Here is a 19,725-nt window from a genome sequence, read left to right as displayed (position 1 = left end):
TTCCTCAGTGAAACTGCACCACACACTGGAAAGTAAAGATACAAACATTTATTTGAATAATGTCAAGGGAAAGTAGAAATAAGAAGATTGACCACAGACACAACCAGACTCTCAGAAATGAGAACACTTTTTTTTCCTTCTTCTTCTTCAGCAGAAATGCAGCTGTAGCAATGTGAATTGAAAGGTAAAATATTTGTCATCACTTCTAACTGAGCAGCATTGAGAAGGCTGCTAAGATTCCTGATGTCCACTTGCCAGATATTTTTCAGGAAGGGAGTAAATTGCAACTGAACTTAAAAACCTGGGGAAAGAACTCATTTCCAAGCAAACTTAAAGTTGGAAAGTAAGCATAGGTTTGAAGCTATCATAAAGTTTAATAAAAAACAAAGTTTAGGATAGGACTCTTCCTGTATTTTATAAAGTAGTACAACTATTTTTCATTTACTTATAAAGCTAGCCTCTTAAATTGTCTTTGCAATATTAAAAGAAATTGTGTCTGCCTTCAGCCCACGCCCCTGGGAATCAATATAGAGGTTCTCTGAGGGGGGCAAGCCCAGATTCATGCCCTCTGTCCTTTATTGCTTCTGGATAGCCCGCATATTTCACTTACATTGACTGTTCCCCAATAAACATCACCATCTGTGCAGTAGGGCGGTTTGTATTGGTCATGTGCTCGGTCAAGTTGACAGAGGTGCAGAGCTAAATGTGTAACACTCTAAGAATATGCATATATTTGAATAATTTGACTATTCAGTCCAACAATTTGCCAAGATGCTCTGAATGGTCACACCTCCTGATAACACTTCCAAGGAGCTTCGCTTATTTTGGAGTGGGGATGGTCTAGCTGGAGTTCCTGAGTTCATTGGCATTTAGTCGTGTGAACTTGGGCACATTTTTTTTTCTTCGTGACACCGAGCTTCTGGTTCTTGGTGTATAAAATGAGAATGATATTTTCTGTCACTGGTCGTTAGATGCTTTAAAACAGCTAATAAAAGTGAACTCATTTTGTTAACTGTAAACCCTTAGGTAAACTGAACTGAGTATATATTAACATTATATATTCGGTTCAACAGCACATTCTTGATAACCGCAAGAGGGTCCAGGAAAGGAAACTGTTTATAAATCTTTCCCTTTCCCCAAAAGAAGGTTGGAGTGTTTAGGGAAATTCTTACAGCAATTATTAGGTCAAACCTCTTTGAGAGTACAGAAAAATGCACATACACACAAAACTGCCTACCCCAATGTGGGGGGTGGGGGAGATTCCTCTGACTCCAATTTGTATCCTTTAAGAAAGAGTATTTCTTAAAGTGTGACCTCAGATTTTCTGCATCTTAATTGTTTGTGGTTCTTGTTCAATCTAATCCCTGGACCCTGCCCCGCCCCTAGTAAATCACCTTGTCTGAAAGAGAAATCTGCATTTTAACAGGCTCCCAGGTGATCTTTCTGCTGGGAGCAGGTCCAATGACTCCAAGTTAAGTACTGCCCTCTGGTTCCTTGTTCTGAAATTTAAGGTCTGTCCTCGTGCGTAAGGTCGAACTAATTGGAAGAAAATTCAGCTTTAATGCAGGAACCTGTGTAGACGCTTGACAGCGTTCGTCCAATGGCAAATTGAAAACGGTCCTTGGACCCTAGCCACTTTCATTCTCTCCAAGGGTCTGGGCCACTGGCAAATATGAACCGGAAAGACTGTTTGCTAGCAGAAAAGCTAGGGGGAGGGGATGGGCGAGAGGAGGATCAACTGAGCCAATTGCTCCCTCCCTCCCCACCCCCCACCACCCCCTTAAAACAGAAGGCTTTTTATCTTTGCTGCCCAGGTTCATCATTAAAAGGGTTGGTTTATGTGTGTCAGTTTGCTATGGAGGGAAGTGAAAACATCTGCAAAACCATGCCATGCCTGGAACGGAACTCTTCTAATAAAAGATGTATCATTTTAAATGCGCTGAATTTTGATTCTGGTAATTCGTGCACTAGAGTGTCTATTTCGAGGCAGCGGAGGTATCATATGACAGCGCACGTCAAGGCACCGTGGAGCCCTCTCGTGGACTCCCACCCACTTTCCCATTCACCGCCGCGAGGGCTGCTGGCGCTGCGGCTCCCCCCGGCGAGCTAGCATGAAATCTCCCTGCCTCGGCCGAGATCAAATGGAGCTCCTCGCTCAGGGGGTGCGAGTATTACCTCCGCCATGCAATTTCCACTATCAATAATTTAACTTCTTTGCTGCAGAACAGAAGGAGTACAGACCGGGCACCAAAGACTTGCCCCCCCCCCTTCTTTTTAACGAAAGGGAACGTGAAAAAAAAATAGTCTGGGAGTTTTGGGACGGAAGTCTTCCCCAGAGCAGCTGCCTTGATGTTTACTTTGACAAGTAGTGACTGAAAAGGTGGGTTTCTTCTATTTTTCTCTTTCCGTATTTTGTTTGTTTCCTGTTTTGTCGGCTAGAAAGCATGTGGCTTTAGTGAGGTCTGTCATTGCCTTGGCTTCCTGGCTGGAGCAAGTAACTTGGTGTAACGTTATCTGGGGGCGTTCATGAATAAGGAATACCGTTATTATCTTGATTGAATTCCTATTAGGCAAACTCCGGAGAGGTCAGTGCGCGAACTCTGGTTAAGCCGGCGTGTGTAAGGCAGCGGAGTAAACCAAGAGTCCCCCTGCTCTGTGCGCTTTCATTGTGTGCTCGCGTTGGCAAGCTTCGCGGTGCGGGAAGGTGTGTCTGTGGCCGGGAAGCGCACGCCCTCTCCCGCAGAACTTGGGTGCTGGGATGGGGCGGAGGGAGTTTGCAGCGAGGAGAGCCAGACCCCAGGGTGCCGAATTTGCACCCGCTCCCTTCCGCCCCCGCGCGCACTGCCGGGGTTTCCGCCTAGGCTAGGGCGCGGGACTTGGGGTTCCCCCGGGCGGGGGTTAGGGCTCCCTTAGGAGTGACGAGCACCGCGCGTGCGTCCTGCCGAGGTGCCCCAGGCGGGCGCGGGACTCGTGGGGCTCCGTCTCAGGGCCCGGGGCAGGCGGCGCGGGGCGGGCGGGCCGGGGGCGCCTCGGGAGTCCCGGGGGTTGAGCCGGGGCGAGGAAAAGGCGCGGCGTTCCCTTTAAGCGGCCGCCGTTCCCTGGAAGCGGCCGCCCCGCACTGGGATCCGCGGCGCGGGGGAGCCGGACGGGAGGGGAGGGTAGTCGGAGGAGGGGGCGGGGTGGGTGGGTGGGGGGGCGGCGACATCGGACCAATCCTAGCGCAACCGAAGGGCTAAATGATGTCTGACCCGAGCTCCGGGCGCAGGCAGGAGCTCTCGGTCGCCGCTGCCGCCGCCGCCCCCGGGCGCACCCGCCCGCTCGCTGTCCCGCGCACCCCGTCGCGCCGCGGGCTCCCGGGCGGAGCCGAGTAGCCAGCTCTGCGCGCCCCCCACATCCTCCGCGCGCAGCTTTGATGAGACACCTGAACCGCGGCTGCCACCCCTGCTTTGGGGCGGGCGGCGAGCGGCTCGGCGACGGGGACCGTGTCGGGGCGCAGGGGCCAGAAGCGGGACAACGATGTGACTCCGCCGCCGGGGACCCGTGAGCTTTGTATGGACCCCGAGGTAGGCGAGCGCCGGACACGGGGCTTGGCGCGGCGGCCGCCGGTCCGCGGGGGGAAGTTGCCTGGGGGCCCCGAAGTTGTGGGAAGAGACCAGAACTTTCATCCCCTCCAGCAGAAGGGGGAGTGTGGAGTTGTTCCTGCGCAGCTTTCTTCTCCTATCGCAGGACCCAGAGGCACAGCCGGGACCCCCGGGGGGAGGGACCCCAGGAAGCCCCGAGGTGGGAGAGAGAAAGCCTAGGGGAGAACGGAGCTGCCCGGTGGGAGCGAAGACGGCGCCCCGGGGATCCCCAAACCCTCTCCCAGGAGAGGACGGGTCCCGAGAGAGATTGAGGGCTCCAGCTGTCGGGGGCTCTAACTGAGGGGACGGGGTGGAGACTGGCATATGAATCTTTCCCGTGGGCTGGGCGGTCCCCGCGAAGATTTGGGGGCTCCCCTTGCTCCCTCGGCCCACATCCTGACCCCAGGGCTCCATCCCGGCGGCACGGTGTCACCTGCTCCCCGGGAGTTGAGACCAAAGAGGACTGATACAGGTCCTAAGAAGCCGACGTTTGTGGGAGAACTTGAGACACCCCCGCAGCTCGTAGCTTAAGAGGCTGCGGAACTCCGGGGCTGGTGCCCACACCTCTCCTCACCCCGCGCCCCTCCTTTGGGTCACCTTCCCGGGAAGGAAAAGTTTTGTCTTTTTCGGGGGGCTGCGGAGGATGTGTGGGTGGGGGGGATGCCCTGATCCGGGTGTGTCCCTGGGGATGCAGAGCAGGCAAGAAGGAACGGGTGAGTGAGCTGTGCCTGGAAAGAAATAGCCGAGGGTTGGGGGCTTTATGCCCGACGGGCAGAGCAGGAGAATTGCAGACGGGGAGGTGTGTGTGTGTGTGTGGGGGGGGACGGGGGACGGGGAGAGAAGGGCCTCGCGGCCGCTGGGATGATCCCGGGTCCCAGTCGGAGGATGCTGTTTGTGTGTTGGGGTGGAGCGGGTGGAGGAACGCGGGTGGAGGGGCGAGGAGGAGGAGGGGGCAGGGAGAGCGGCGCTAGGAAAGGTAGAGGGTGCCCTCTGCCGGCCGAGCTGCCCTGAGCAGTGGCTGGGGGCGGGAGCCTGGGGGTGGGGAAGTGGGAAGGGAAGGCTTTGCGGGATCCCTTCGGGAGCTGGTAGGAGGGACTTGTTGAATGATGCTTTCTGACTCCCGATGAATTTTGACTCCTCCAGCATCTTTGGCTTCATTTTCCTCGCTGGTGGAGCTTTGACAGACTAAGGTTGTTGGTGTATTTGGGCTTTCAGGACCTTATTTTAGGGTTCTCCAGGTGTCTTACACTTACTCCTCAATGTCAGCAGTACCTAGTGAACATTTTCTGACAAGAGTGCAGGAATGTTCTTGGCCAGAAGCAAAGAAAAGCATATTTCTGAGTGTGTATTAATTCTCCTAGCACAGTTATCTTTTAAAGCAAAGCAACATATAATAGGGAACGTTGGTTTTTAACTGCATATAAAACGTGTTACGCTATCATGAAACCTTCAAACTGGCCCAACTTCTTGGAAAATAACTACTCTCTATTTTTATCCAAAAATCTACTTTTACATGAATTTGCGGTAAGGTCAAAAGTAATTTTGTTTATAAAATTACATTTATATATACATATATTTTTTACATTTTTATTTATTGAGGTATAATTCCAGATTTAATTTGTCTAAACATGGGAATCCTCAGTGTTTACCACATGCAACATTATTATTTTTAGGTTGGAGGTATCTGAGATTATGGCATATAGTGCTTTAAATTATTAAACATCATAGATCACATTGCAGGTAAAAGTTATACTACAAAGTTTTGGCCCTGGGAACGAACAGCATCCCTTTAAAATAATTACTAACTCCTGTTCCCTGATTTCGCAAATACCTTGCTTAAGATTTTTCTTTTGTGAATTAACCTCTGGACTAGCAGTAGAGGTAAGAGAAAGGAAAGAGACACTTGTTGAAATGTAACCATAACCTTTACTGGAATTTAAAACATGTTGGTCACCATTACTGGAATTCCAGAGCCATAAAGTCGTTGTGTGTTTTTTTCTTCTACTTTATTTTGCAAAATGTGATAAATGGTGGTAAATATAGACCGATAATAAGTATTATGACAGGAAAAGTGTTATGTATGTAGGGCTATTTTAAGTTGTTACAAAATGTTTCCTATTTATAAATGATATAAGCAGAAAGAAATGGTTTCCAGATAAACAAGACTTGCGTACGTATTTTGAAACATTAGAACATTGCAGACACACTTAGACATCACATTTTTTAAAAGCAAAATAACAGTAATTTTTCACATACCTTTGGAGCCTTTCACAGCCCATTCAGAGCTGAATTAGTGCCCGGAAATCATATTTATTATAAAGTGATATTTAAGGTCATTTAAGGTGTAAGTCAACATTCAAGTATGGAGAAAATAAAGCATTTAGGAAATCTGTTTTAGGATGTCCTTTCAATAAGTGTAACTTTTACTTGCAAACAAAAGGAACCAAGAAAGTGATTATTTTGCCTAAAATACAATGATCACTTCAAATGATTCATTTATTCCAAGTGAGTTAATTGCCTAGGTCTCATAATGGCCAAAGGGGGTGGGGAGATGCTACTGGCTCATTTTCATTTACTGGTGTGTGTGTGTCTGTGTGTGTGTGTGTGTGTGTGGGGGGGGGTGTCTGTAAATGATGCTATTTTCTAAAATCCTGGCTCAAAGTCCCTGGGTTTTCTGCTTAATAGGGCACCATTTGAATGTAAGTTATCCCTTCCTTCCTGGAAGCTTTGAGTCCCAGCTTTTCAATAGTGAAAATGCAGATGATTGATAATCTCATTTCTTGCAAACATAAATAGCTCTGGTTTGTAGCTCAGCTCACACAGCAAGCTGAGCCCGCCCACCTAATAGTATAGCAAACAGCTTGTTCACATTTGTCTTTACAACCTTCTGTGAATAGCGCACCACACACTCACCTATTTCCAGGTGGTAAACTTGTGGAATGTAACAGCCAGCAGCTTTGGGTCTCAATCATAGACTCAATCTACTAAAAGCTTCAAAAATATTTAAGATGTACATAATGCAAAGGTCTTATACAAAGTAGTTCATTACCATTTTAAGATTTAGGAAGTTTGTCCTAGAGTAGAGAAAAGAACAATTTCAGACTTCCTGAATGAAAACAGCGTGTAGTTAAACTCTGGACATTTTTAAAAATGAAAGGCACTCTCATTTCAGATGTTCATAATACTGAATTTATTGTGATGGTTAAAACATCATTTCAGCTTGCCTTTCCTGGCGGGGAAGATTTCAGTTTGGAGAGGGGGCTAAGCCTAGCCCAGTGCAAGTGTGAATAGGTCCCTCTAATAGGGTAATTGCTGACTTGTCTCAACTTGTTTGCAAACGATTGTTACAGAGCACTCAGTTTCCACTAATTGCAAAATTGCTGCTTAATTGAAGGACTCTCAGCCCTCTAGTGCAGTCATTCACCCACTGGCAGGCTCTGTGATCTCCCACTGTGAAGTGCATTTTAAATAGGAAGAGAGGAGAGAATTCCGGGGAATTCTAGGTTTCACTGCTGGCTGTTGTTCAGTGGAGGAAGAAAACATTTGAACAAGAGTTACATTAAGTTGCGTGGTGATATATTCTCTTTATTAGCATGAAAAACATGCCCATATGGGCTTCAAAAGTGAATGAGCAAACTTACCAGTTACACTCTGCATCCATTTACTCTGTTCGGTATGGAGTAATGTTAAACAATAAATGATGTTGGCAAATGAAATCCGTATGCCGTTTGCGTGTGGGGTTGAACCCTGGAAACAGAGGAAGGCTTTAGTATTTTTAAACTCAGGCATATGTGTCCTCAAAGTTTCCTTAAAATTCCACTGAAGGCATAGAATTGTTTAATCCTAAATAATTTTATACTTAAATGCATCTCTGGCTTCCCAGAATGCTGACAGTCAAGCCTTGGGAGAGTCATGGGCCCATTATTAAATATATGGAACCACCCCTGGTGACCGACATGAAACAGTGGAGCTCACTAATATACTGACTTTGATAAACTTCTTTAATGGGTGTGTTCTCTAAGTGCATCAGGAAGGCATTCTCATTTCTGTGGAAAAGCATGAGTGGTCAGAGAAGTATGGAAGCTTTCATTTAAATGCAAGTTGAGCTCTAGCAGGTTTGGCTCAGTTGAGAGAGCATTGGCCTGTGGACTGAAGGGTCCTAGGTTCAATTCCGGGTTTGATTCTGGTCAAGGGCACATCCCCAGTTGTGGGCTCCATCCCCAGTGGGGGGTGTGCAGGAGGCAGCCAATCAATGAGTCTCTCTCATCATTGATGTTTCTATTTCTCTCTCCTTCTCCCTTCCTCTCTGAAATCAATAAAAAATATATAAATGCAAATGGATGACAAAGTTGAAGGGATTGAGAAGTACAGTGACACAATAGTCATGGGGATGTAAAGTACAGCATAGGAAATATAGTTCATAATGTAATAACTATGTGTGATGTCAGGTGGGTACTTGAAATATCAGGGGGAAATATCAGGTACTTGAAATATCATAAAGTATATGATTGTCAAAACATGCTGTACACCTGAAACTAATACAAAATATACTGAATGTCAACTGTAATTGAAAAAATTTTTTAAAAATAAATGCAAGTACTCACGTTCAAGTACAAACTCTGGGGCACTTATGCTCTTGGTGAAACAAATCTGAACAGATATCCTGGATGCTACAAAATGGCTCATTGCCCTAATGTCTCATTTACACATTGCCTAAAAATTGAGGACGGGTTCCATTAGAGAGGAACTGGGGCCTGGGTGTGGGACAGGAGAGGACTTGGGGGTAGTGGGGGGAAGCAAAGTAAATTTTAAGCTCCAGTGACAGCCATAATAAAGTAAAAGTTTATCTTTAAAGAGCCCAGAGTAACGAACATTATACAGTTTTTCCCAAAGGTTCACTTGAAAGAACTTACATTGGTTGTCATGGTAGTAATGTCCTGATTTTGAAAGCTCGCAGAAACTAGTAGCTCTTAATGTGCTTTCATCTTGTTCCCTTTGGTCTGACTGAAACTTTATGACGACCTTCTGTGTTTTTGACATGCCTCTTCATTTTTGGAGGGGGGGGGGGGCAGACAAAGGAAGATTCCTTAATTTGGAGACAATATAACTAGGAGATGTAAAATGATATTTTTTTTAAAAATCACTTACCTTCAAATTGGCTTATTAAAAGAAAACTAGAAGGCAACCTGTCATTAAATTACAACTACTATATATAAAATTAAGAAATTTATAATGGAAAACAGGCATTTTTAAGGAATTTAAGCAACTCATCAAAAGTTGAAGTAATAGTGCCACCTAGAGAACAAAATCACCAGCTTTACCAGCCAAATGGCTTGTTTGCCATGTGAGCCATTTCCCAAGGCCACGGTTACTATGTCCTATTCAGATTAGTGGGGTGAGTGTATTGGGGGTTAATACACATTTGGGATTGTAGGTAAGATTTTAAAATAGGCAGATTCACAAGTCAGTATATACACTTTTAGCATTTTAATATAGTAGCCAAATATAGACTAGCCTGCCAGGAATAGGGCTGGTTCTCTTGTTAATACATATTATTTTCAAGGATATGCACTGCAGCATTGAATGTAAAGGTTCTGATTTTATTCATTTACTACAGGCAATTCATTGCACTTTCCAAGATGCAGTAACACCAGATAAATTGAGTAGAGAGACCTTAAGAATTTTTTTTAAATCTATGATCTAATTCTAACTTTAATGATTTGGGAAGATTTAAGAATAAAATAAAGGTATATAAACACCAAAGAAAGAAAGGGGGGGGGGTGGGAGCACAAGGAGAAGGAAATTATAAGAATTACCTTAACCTTAAAATAGCTAAAGATATGCATCTGGGCCAGAACCAAAACATAGTGATGCAACCAGGAACCAATCATTACAAATTAGCTTAAAATGCTTTGATGACCAAATCTGTATTTTATACATTCACTTCTGTATGTTCCCATATTAGCATCTAAAACAGCACTGGTAGCAGAAGAGGCACTTTGACAAATATTGTTGAATGAACAAGTAGATTGATTAATAGTTGCTTCAGATCCTGGCTAGCAAAGTAGACAATGAAGCTTCATAATTATGGAATATATTTGTTTGTTTTGCTGGTGAAAAGGTCAAAATTGGAGAAAATATATGTGATAATACTTGCTTCTTCTTAGTACCTATGATAAATGTCCTTTAGTTGGCTTAGTTCTAAACTTTCTTATGCACAGTTTGGTTCATTCATAAAATTATTTGGAACATATGGAATGTTAAAGTTGATTTAGACAGTAGCAAGAATAAACTTACTGGTGGATTTTCATTTAAATGGTTTCAAATATTTGGATGCCAGTGGTGATGCCAATTATTATACCTCAGGAAATGGAAAACAGTAGACATTAAGTTTGTGCCAATTTCTGGTAAGCACAGAATCAAAGAAAGTCATCATATCGTCTGCACTTTGTATCATCATAGAAGCGATCAGTTGCAGAAAACTTTATTGTTCAGGAAAAAATATTCGAAATGAAAGTGAGAGAGGGAAGAAGTGGTTGGAGGGGGAGAGAGAGAGATAAAGAAAGAAACTCATTGACTAAATTTTTGCCACATGGGATTTAGTCTAAATCAGTCTTGGTTTTGGAGCTGCTACCATCAGCATTTGCTGCATTTCTTGATGCTTTCTTTCTGCCTCTATGTGCTTTTGAAAACTGAAACTGTGCCCAAACTAAAACAAGTTTCTCTCTTTTCACATGCTCACTTATTTCTTGAATTATGGGAAGTGTTTTTAAACACAGATAACTTTCTTTTACATCATGCGGAAACTGAAGGTTGAGAAATTTGCTCCATGCTGCTGGAAGAGATGCTTGGCGGAGTCCCAGGCCACATTCCTAGACCAAACTGTCGAAGGTGTTCTCTCTTATGCAACATTTGGGCAAGGACATCCAGCATTAACATGTTGGCTGATGGTGTATCTGAAGGCACAGACGATGTACTTATCATATGGAAACATAAAGCCAGCAGACCTTCTGTTGAACGCTAGAGTCTGGATCATTTACATTCACTTCAATGAAAATACTATGATTAGGTTAAAAATCAATTGTATAAGTAGGATAGAATAGGGAGTTGATACAAGGTTTTGGGGGATGACTTAATGGACTGTGGAAAGGAAACCTAGATGTCTTAAATAATGGAGGGTTCCATGTGAGCCAGTGACGTGACTAGGGCCAGTCAACATAGCTACTGGTCTATACTGGTAGAAGCATAATACTGAAATGGAGAAGTTAATAATTCTCCTCCACTTATTAAGTAGACTATTAAAAGAGTGTTGTCTTCCGTTCAAGGGTCTGAAATAGGTTCCTTTAGGTTTATCATTGACAGATTGATCTGTATTGAGATCATTGTGACCAGGATGCATAGGGGATTTGGGGAATGGTTGAGGGAACAGAGAACGTACAATGGGAGGCTTGGGGCAAGAAGACTAGGCTGGAGTGGCAAATGGTTTTGTCTCCCTTAGAAACTAATCACATGATGGTCGCTAGCTGGAATGCTGAGTTAAGAATTCTGGAGCTCTCCAGGCTCAATGAAAAAGAACGTTCTAGCCTGGCCAATGTTGCTCAGTGGTTGAGCGTCGACCCTTGAACCAAGAGGTCTCTGGTTCGATTCCTGGTCAGGGCACATGCACAGATTGTGGTCTTGATCTCCAATAGGGGGTGTGTAGGAGGCAGCCGAACAATGTTTCTCTCTCATAGATGTTTTTATCTCTCTAACCCTCTCCCTTCCTCTCTCTCTCTCTCTCTCTCTCTCTCTCTCTCTCTCTCTCTCTCAAATCATTAACATTTTAAAAAAGTGTTCTGATTGTTAATGCCTGCCATGGCTGGGGAGGTTGGAGGGGCGGCATGTGTGATATGTTAGAGGACAGCCTTCACAAATGTGAAGATCTGGCTGACGGAGGAGGTTTGTTTTATATTGCCCTTGAGAGCAGATCTAGGACCAGTGATATTAACGTAGGTACTGTGCGTAGTATCTAGAACTTGTAGTTCCATTTAATTAAGCAAACATTTAATGCTTACTGCATGCAAAGTTTTATTAAGGGGATTTATAATCTAACAAAGAAAAAAGGCTTCTTTGGCATATGGTCAGTTTCCTCTTGTAGATGTTTAAACAGACTGAAATTCTTTTAGGAAGTGTTATATACGAACGTGGGAGGTTGGAACAAGGTATACTCTGCAGTACTTTTGTACTCCTAAGTTTTCCAAATATATTGATATCATAAGTATGCTCTTTATCTTTAATTCCTATATAATCTTAGTGGTGACAATAATATATTCTATCTTTGAATCATCTACCTGAAATATGTGCAGCTTCATGAACTAAGTCTCAGAAATCCTTCCCATTTCCTTGCAAAGTGCAGTACTTTTACTACTTTCTGTACTTACCTATGGATTCTCAAAAGTAGTTATTTTTATTTTGGATCAGACAGAAGGGAATGTTTAAAAAAATAGTTCTGATCAGATTCAGATGATTGAATTGCTCAAGAGATTAACTTTTGACATTAGATTTTTTTTTTAAGAGTTCAACAGCTAAACTTAAAAAAAAAAAAAAACAACAAAAAACAAAAACAAAAACAAAACACACCTTTCTCTCTGGGAACCATAAAAATCTTCAGATGATTAGTTTTCCAAAAAGTTCTTCTTTTTAAATGTAAACTGTCAAAGAAGTTGACCCCTCCCCCAATCCCATTAGGCTTCGCCATGGAGAGAGCTACTTTTTTTTTTTTTAATTAAATCTTTATTGTTCAGATTATTACATTTGTTCCTCTTTTTTTTCCCCCCATAACTCCCCTCCTCCCAGTTCCCGCCCCACCCTCCGCCCTCACTCCCCACCCACTGTCCTCATCCATAGGTGCACGATTTTTGTCCAGTCTCTTCCCGCATCTCCCACACCCCTTTCCCCCCCAGGAATAGTCAGTCCATTCCCTTTCTGTGTCCCTGATTCTATTATAATCAACAGTTCATTCTGTTCATCAGATTATTTATTCACTTGTTTCTTAGATTCACTTGTTGATAGATGCATATTTGTTGTTCATAATTTGTATCTTTACCTTTTTCTTCCTCTTCCTCTTCTTAAAGGATACCTTTCAGCATTTCATATAATCCTGGTTTGGTGGTGATGAACTCCTTTAGCTTTTCCTTATCTGTGAAGCTCTTTATCTGACCTTCAATTCTGAATGATAGCTTTGCTGGATAAAGTAATCTTGGTTGCAGGTTCTTGCTATTCATCACTTTGAATATTTCTTGCCACTCCCTTCTGGCCTGCAAAGTTTCTGTTGAGAAATCAGCTGACAGTCGTATGGGTATTCCCTTGTAAGTAACTGAGTTTCTTTCTCTTGCTGTTTTTAAGATTCTCTCTTTATCTTTTGCTCTTGGCATTTTAATTATGATGTGTCTTGGTGTGGTCCTCTTTGGATTCCTTTTGTTTGGGGTTCTCCGCGCTTCTTGGACCTGTAAGTCCATTTCTTTCACCAGGTGGGGGAAGTTTTCTGTCATTATTTCTTCAAATAGGTTTTCAATATCTTGGTCTCTCTCATCTTCTGGCACCCCTATAATTCTGATGTTGGTACGCTTGAAGCTGTCCCAGAGGCTCCTTACACTATTCTCGCATTTTTGGATTCTTTTTTCATTTTGCTTTTCCGGTTGGGTGTTTTTTGCTTCCTCGCATTTCAAATCATTGACTTGATTCTTGCGCTCCTCTGGTCTGCTGTCGGGAGTCTGTATAATATTCGTTATTTCAGTCCGTGTATGCTTAATTTCTAGTTGGTTCCCCAATATAAGATCGAGGGTCTCATTAGTTTTCTTGTAGATCTCATTAAGTTTATCGGCGGCTTCTAAACAGTTCTTGAGAGACCTTAAAAGTGTGGTTCTGAACTCTATATCTTCCATTGACAATTTTGTCCTGTTTCTTTGTCTCCGCATTTTGTTATGCTTCCTTGGTGCACCCCCTAGTGGTCTTTGTTCGCAGTCTTATAGTTAAATCTTGATTGTTGTAGCTAATTCCAGGGAGGGTTTGACCTCCAGGCCAAGTGGCTATGAGAATCAGCTGTGTCTGCAGTGAGAGAACTTCTGTCCTCTAGGGAGGTGCTAATCTAGCCTTTGCCTGAGGCTATCCGGCAAATGCCTGTGTGCAGGGCTTGGGCGGGGCGGGGCGCACAGGATCAACAGGGTGGGCCAGAGAGAGCAGTTATGGCGGCTCTCAGTCCTGTCCCCAGGGGCTCTGCCTCTCTGAGTCCCAGCACCCGCTGCAAAGCTCAGAGAGAAAGCTGCACTCGCTCTGACCGAAGCCAGACAGTCCCGCTTCTCCCGTTTGAGTCTGGGTCCCTAAAGACTCGCCCGGATCTGGAGCTCAGAGTCTGCGACTCCCTCCCGATTGAAAACGCCAACCGCGCCCTCCGCCGCCAGCCCGCTCCGCGCACTCCGCGCCTCAGAATTTGACTTCAGCACTGCGCCTCCTCTGAGTGTCCGTATGCGTTTCTCTTTCCTCCTAGTTGTAGGACTTCCACTCAGCCAGCGTTCCTGTGGTTCTGGGTGATGTCCCTTCCGTTTTTTGGTTTCACTTTTGAAGTAGTTGTTCAAAGCAGCAAACTCCGGCGTTAACCTATGCCGCCATCTTGGTTCTCCTCCGAGAGCTACTTTTTCATAACTTATTATAACTTACCTTTACTCGTCTGTAAGATAAGGTGGAGATTAACCAACATGAAGATGCCATTAAAATGCAAATGTAGACCATCAGATGCATAGCTTACTCCAAGTCCTCACAAATATTTATTCTTTATGATCTCTCATACAGCTTTCAAGTATTCATATTGTCAGCAAAGCAATTTATTATTTACATCCCCTTTTTGATATATCTTATAGTTTATAGCCTGCATGTATGTTTCCCCCTGTTTCAAAGCTTTTCTTTAAAAGAAGTAAAGATATTATACACTGGAAATGATTATTTTACTCATTAATTCCCCAAGCATGAATTGAGCGCCCAGTGGGTACCCAGCACCAGGCTAGCTAGTTTCCCCTCACTGTATGGAGCCATCTGTCTTCAGCTGCTACTTGATAAGGAACTCCGTTGATTCTCCCACATAAACCTCCCATGACCTCTTTATAGACTCGCTTCAAAAATCTAGAAAAAAGTTCTTTTGAACAAGTTCTCCGAGTTATTTCTGAACTTCCAGCTCATACTATGGACTGGAACATTTTGGAAAAACTCATTGACCTTTTTTTTATGCCCCTAATTTTCAGATGTCATTCTGCATTCAAATTAAGACAACGAACATGCTTGTTAGACATTATCTTCAACATCTTGTGTTTGCAGATATTTCATAGGAACTCCTGTAATAATGCTGATAGAAGCCACAATAGAAGGAAATCTCTGGACCACTGATTTTATGATGGATTCGCCCCCCCCCCCCCCCCCGCCGCCCCCTTAAATACAAGGACGTAGTTGGGCCTCTGAGTATTCAGGAATCTGTCTTTCATTTGACAGTGTTTATAAATCCTGTGTGTTTTCCCCCTAAAAAAACTTAAATTGTGAGACTGCTTTCATTTACTTTACTAGAAGCTAGTTTCATGATTATACTAAGGAAAAGAAGACAAAAATCCGTTCAGTGACTACTAGCTTGCCTTTAAACATTAGTCAAAACGTGTTTAAATTTTGTAATGGTATTCCTTTAGAGTTTACTAAAAACCACTTTTCAATCCACTGGGTCTCCTTTCGCTGTGAACTCAGGAGGTGCTTTTGCTCAAACGTGTGGTTAAGTAAGAACCCGTATGTGGTCTTCATGGATCATGTAAATATGTCAGTATAACCAGAGCATAGTCATCCACTCAGAAATGTTTAACCTCTTGATATACAACAAGGAAGCAAATTTGCACATAGTTCTTTGTAAATCTAAAAAATTAAATTAAATTAAAAAAATCACAGGACACAGGAAGTTGTAATAGGTCCCATTTTCCTTCAAATACCAAACCTATAGCCATGGACTTAGCCTTCTCTGTCACTCCTGAGGAGGGCAGTTAGAATAAGTGGTAAATAAATAGTGCCAGAGACCATCCTATTCTTCGTTTCAGACAAAATTGGAGGGATAGACACAACCTTCAAATTAGTGGTATAAATACAAATAAGTAAATTGTGAGACTGTTTTCCTCCCTAACAAAATCTTATATGGAACTGCAATAGTTAAAATAAAAATAACCAGGTCTGTTCTAATTGAACTACAGGTAGGAGCATCCTGCCCCCTTGACCCAATTATGACCCTTGCAAGGAGCCTCTTAACATTCTTCAAAACCCAGTTGGGAAAATGTTGTTCTAGGTCAAAAGTCAACAGGTGGAAATCCCAAAGTCCTAAATCTTCCTTCCTTGCCCATGAAAATTTTCCTGTCATCATTTTCTGGCATTGAAAGCTGTGTTCATCTGCTTGGTCAGTGTTCACAATGGTAACCTGATAAAGTAGATGTTTCTATGTGCCATGTTTCTCATTGCATCATTTTTAGAAATAATTATAGATGTATAATGCTTGAGAAGTAATGCAGTAGAACATTATCTTAAAGATTTTATTAATCATTAAAGTTTATCATCATTAGTAGAATTTATTTTAAAATGCTTTTTCTAAAATACCAGTATGTATATTTTTGGTTTTCACATCCCTGACAATGACGTTCTTAAAACTTGGAAGTATCTATTATTCCAGAACCTGTGCTTATTCTTTTTTAAAAAATATATATTTTTTTATTTCAGAGAGGAAGGGAGAGAGAAAGATAGAAACATCAATGATGAGAGAGAATTATTAACTGCTTCCTGCATGCCTCCTACTGGGGATTGAGCCCAAACCTAAGCATGTGCCCTGACCAGGAATCAAACTGTGACCTCCTGGTTCACAGGTTGGAGCTCAACCACTGAGCCACCATGACCAGGCCCAGGCTTATTCTTCAGAGTCAGTCTGCTGTAAAAACTTAGGGAACCCTCAGCATTTCTGTTCCACGCAGTATCAGAGGTTCTGAGGTCTTGCACTGGTGAAGCACCTCAGTAGCATTGGTACTGAAACTAAAATTCAGCTGGTTGGTCATCACTAACATTCCTGCATGATTTTATTGGCTAAAGTCATATCTAGACAAGATTGTACATTTTAATAATAATCTTTTCCAAAGGTGTAGTGTTGCATACATTAAAAATGCATCCACATGTCTCATTCCATTTGATCCTACAAATAACCTTTGAAAAAAGATTGGACAGATATTATTCCTATATAATAGATGAGGAAACTGTAGCTCAGAGTAGCTAAATAACTTCATCCAAGATGCACAGCTTCTAGAACAGGAGTGAGGATTACAGCCAGGTGACTTCTAACGCAGCCCCCTTACTGTTACTTTGGCTATCTACAACTGTGACTTGCAGTATTCAAGAAAGAAACCATATTTCACTCTTGAGGCATTACTGTGAGTGCCTGGCACAGATATAGGCCAATATTGTCACCCTGGCCTAGTGACCACTCTCTCCCTAGAGCTGAGAGAACTTTTATGTGTCAAGGAAGAAATGATAATAGGAAGATAAAAAATGTTTATTCTGATTTTTAGACTTTGGTGGGTTTTTTTTCTTTGAAAAAAAGAGGAGAAAGGAACATATAATTTTTGATGTCTTGTTCCTTGAGCTCCAAAGTTGTAATTTTGCTTAAAGCTGAAGATCCTGGTCAGTGAATAATTGAAGAACTTAACTAGAGCTGTGGTGTTTTTTAAAAATACAGATATCGGATCCTAGTTCCTGAGATTCATAGGTGTAGGACAGGGCCTGAGTATATGTTATGATTAGAAACTTGTACAAGTGGTTCAGATGTACAGGAAAGTTTGAATTGCTTGCTGTACTGGAAGCCAAATAAATGGAATATCTTGTGATTTAGAGAGACATCATTTACTTTATTGTCCCAATACTTGGATTAGAGCATGGTTAGAAATAATTCGCAGCCTTGTAAATAATCAGAAACTCAGAGGTTTTGAGAGCATGGACTGCTAAAGAAATTCTTCTGCTCTGGCCGGTGGCTCGGTGGTTAGAGCATCATCCTGCTCAGGGCACATACCCAGGTTGTGGGGTTGATCCCTGGTCAGGGTATGTGCGTGAGGCAATCAATCAATGTTTCTCTCTCACATTGATGTTTCTCTCTCTCTCTCCTTCTCTTTTCTTCTCTCTCTGGAATCAATGAAAAATATTCAGTTCCTAATCAGACACTTCCACCTGAGAGCAAAAGGCCTAGGGCAGCATTCCTGGGCCCAAGGATTAAGTTAGATTCCAGGTTCACCACTTACTAGGTCTGTCACCTTGTACAGTTTATTTCAAATATCTGGGCCACAATCTCTTCTCAGGGTAATGATAATGTTAATACATGTAAAGAAGTGTTTAGACAAGTGCTTGGCACAGTAAATGATTCATGGACGTACTATTATTATTGGCACTTTCCAGTCCTAAAAGAGCACCTTTATGACTTACTATCAAGACAATTAAAAACTTGGTCAGCATGCTTTATGACTAAGTTTGCTTTACTTTGTACCAAAGTTGACAAAACCAAAAATGTTTTGTTGTAATCCTTGTCATCTAATTTGTTTATTCATGACTCTCTCCTTTCATTCATCTGAATCCCACTAATCCAGCAAAACCCAGCTCTAGTTCTACTTCCTCTAGAAAGACTCCTGCCCAGAATAAACCTGCGCTATCTGAATTCCTAGGTCATGTATGGTCTCTATATCAGAACTGGTCGTTAATTATATAAGCAATTATACAATCATTAAATCATTATTGTGTGTCTTCTCTGTGACTGGATATGATGTTCTAGTCTAGAAAAATATGCTGGAATATCCTCCTTGGGATAGGTAGTCTTTGACTTTAAAGAAACAATTTCTAAACAGAAACTTCATGAGGCAATCTAAGCCAGGTTCCTGTATTCCTGGGCCTGGTGATTAGGTTTAATTCCAGGTCTACCACTTACTAGACCTGTGATTTTGGGCAAGTTACTTAAGTTCTCTATGCCTAGAATAAAGTTAAGGGAAGTTCTTTTCCCCCATGCTGTGTTTCCACAAGGGGACTTGCTTCCTAAAAGAGAACACTAACAGAGGAGCTTCTCTTGTCCCCATTCCTTGCTCCTTTCCATGAGAAGAAGAGTGAGTAATCCGACTGGTGAGACCCACTAGATCAGTCATCTGCTGGACTCTATGGCGTGTAAACCAAAGCAACAGACCACTGCACATTGGTTGAGCCCATTTCTCTTTTGCTCTGTGGACCACTGTGTCCACATCTGTAGTTTCTTGGCATTCTAACCATTACACAGGAAGCAGCAAACCCAGGGATGGTTGCTTGCAGGCCCTGCCAAGATCTCTGCTCTCTCAGTTCCCATTTTTCTGCCTCTAACTGTGTGGATTCCAGGACACTGGTTCAAGATGGTGGGAAGTGGGCTCCACTGTGTTTTTCTAACACAGCTTTGTTAGCATGAGGCTGGACCCTGTATTATGACTCCTGTTTGGCAATTTGTTTCTATTCTGATTTCAATTCAGAGTCCCGAAGGGAGGAAGCATGGCTATCCCAAATATGAAATAGTAGGAAGTTGAATAAATGTAATTTTTTTCGGAGTTAAATGAGATATGGTCTTTGTCTCAAAGAAGCTGTCATATAAGTTAGCTTTTTCTCTCCCATGTATTTTAGCCTTCACTTTGCAATTAAAATAGTATAAGCCCTTGAAAGCAAAAACTATGTCTCCTATATTATCTTCGTCCCCATAGCACATAGACAACTGATGGGCACATTTGTAGTAGGCAGGGCCATAGGTACTTGCTAAATAATTCAGCATGTCCTCCCTTCATGGAAAGGTACAGATTTCAGCATTATCATATTCAGCTCCGAAAACATTTCGAATGGCATATCAGTTCTAGGTAAGTATTCATAAATGAGTCTTTTAGTTTCCAGCTTATATGTCCCAAAAGCTCACCAATATTGAACTCTTCATGGGTACTCTGTCTTGCTTTATGGGTTGTAGGTGCTAAGAGGATAACAGATCAAGTAATCTAATCTTTTGCGCTGCAATATATGATCTGTA

At 42.7% G+C, this 19,725-nt stretch overlaps 1 protein-coding gene across 2 annotated transcripts in view; it reads left to right on the top strand.

Annotated features, from left to right (window-relative positions):
* The first annotated feature begins 2,072 nt into the window (after positions 1–2,072).
* BDNF (brain derived neurotrophic factor) overlaps positions 2,073–19,725 on the top strand; it is a 36,684-nt gene continuing 19,031 nt past the window's right edge. Inside the window, exon 1 of one of the 2 annotated variants that reach the window (XM_036325691.1) lies at positions 2,073–2,380. Coding sequence is in view for 1 of the 2 variants with exons in the window: in XM_036325692.1 (XP_036181585.1) it covers positions 3,552–3,563 (12 nt within the window). In the remaining variant the exon portion in view is untranslated. Of the gene's footprint in view, positions 2,381–3,240; positions 3,564–19,725 lie in introns of those variants that run through there. The other variant, XM_036325692.1, reaches the window with a different exon arrangement.

The sequence above is a fragment of the Myotis myotis genome, unplaced genomic scaffold (assembly GCF_014108235.1).
Source record: "Myotis myotis isolate mMyoMyo1 unplaced genomic scaffold, mMyoMyo1.p scaffold_m19_p_10, whole genome shotgun sequence".
In the NCBI taxonomy this organism is placed as follows: Eukaryota; Metazoa; Chordata; class Mammalia; order Chiroptera; family Vespertilionidae; genus Myotis; species Myotis myotis.
Note: the sequence above shows the minus strand (reverse complement) of the source record. Positions and strands in the feature narration are given on the sequence as shown.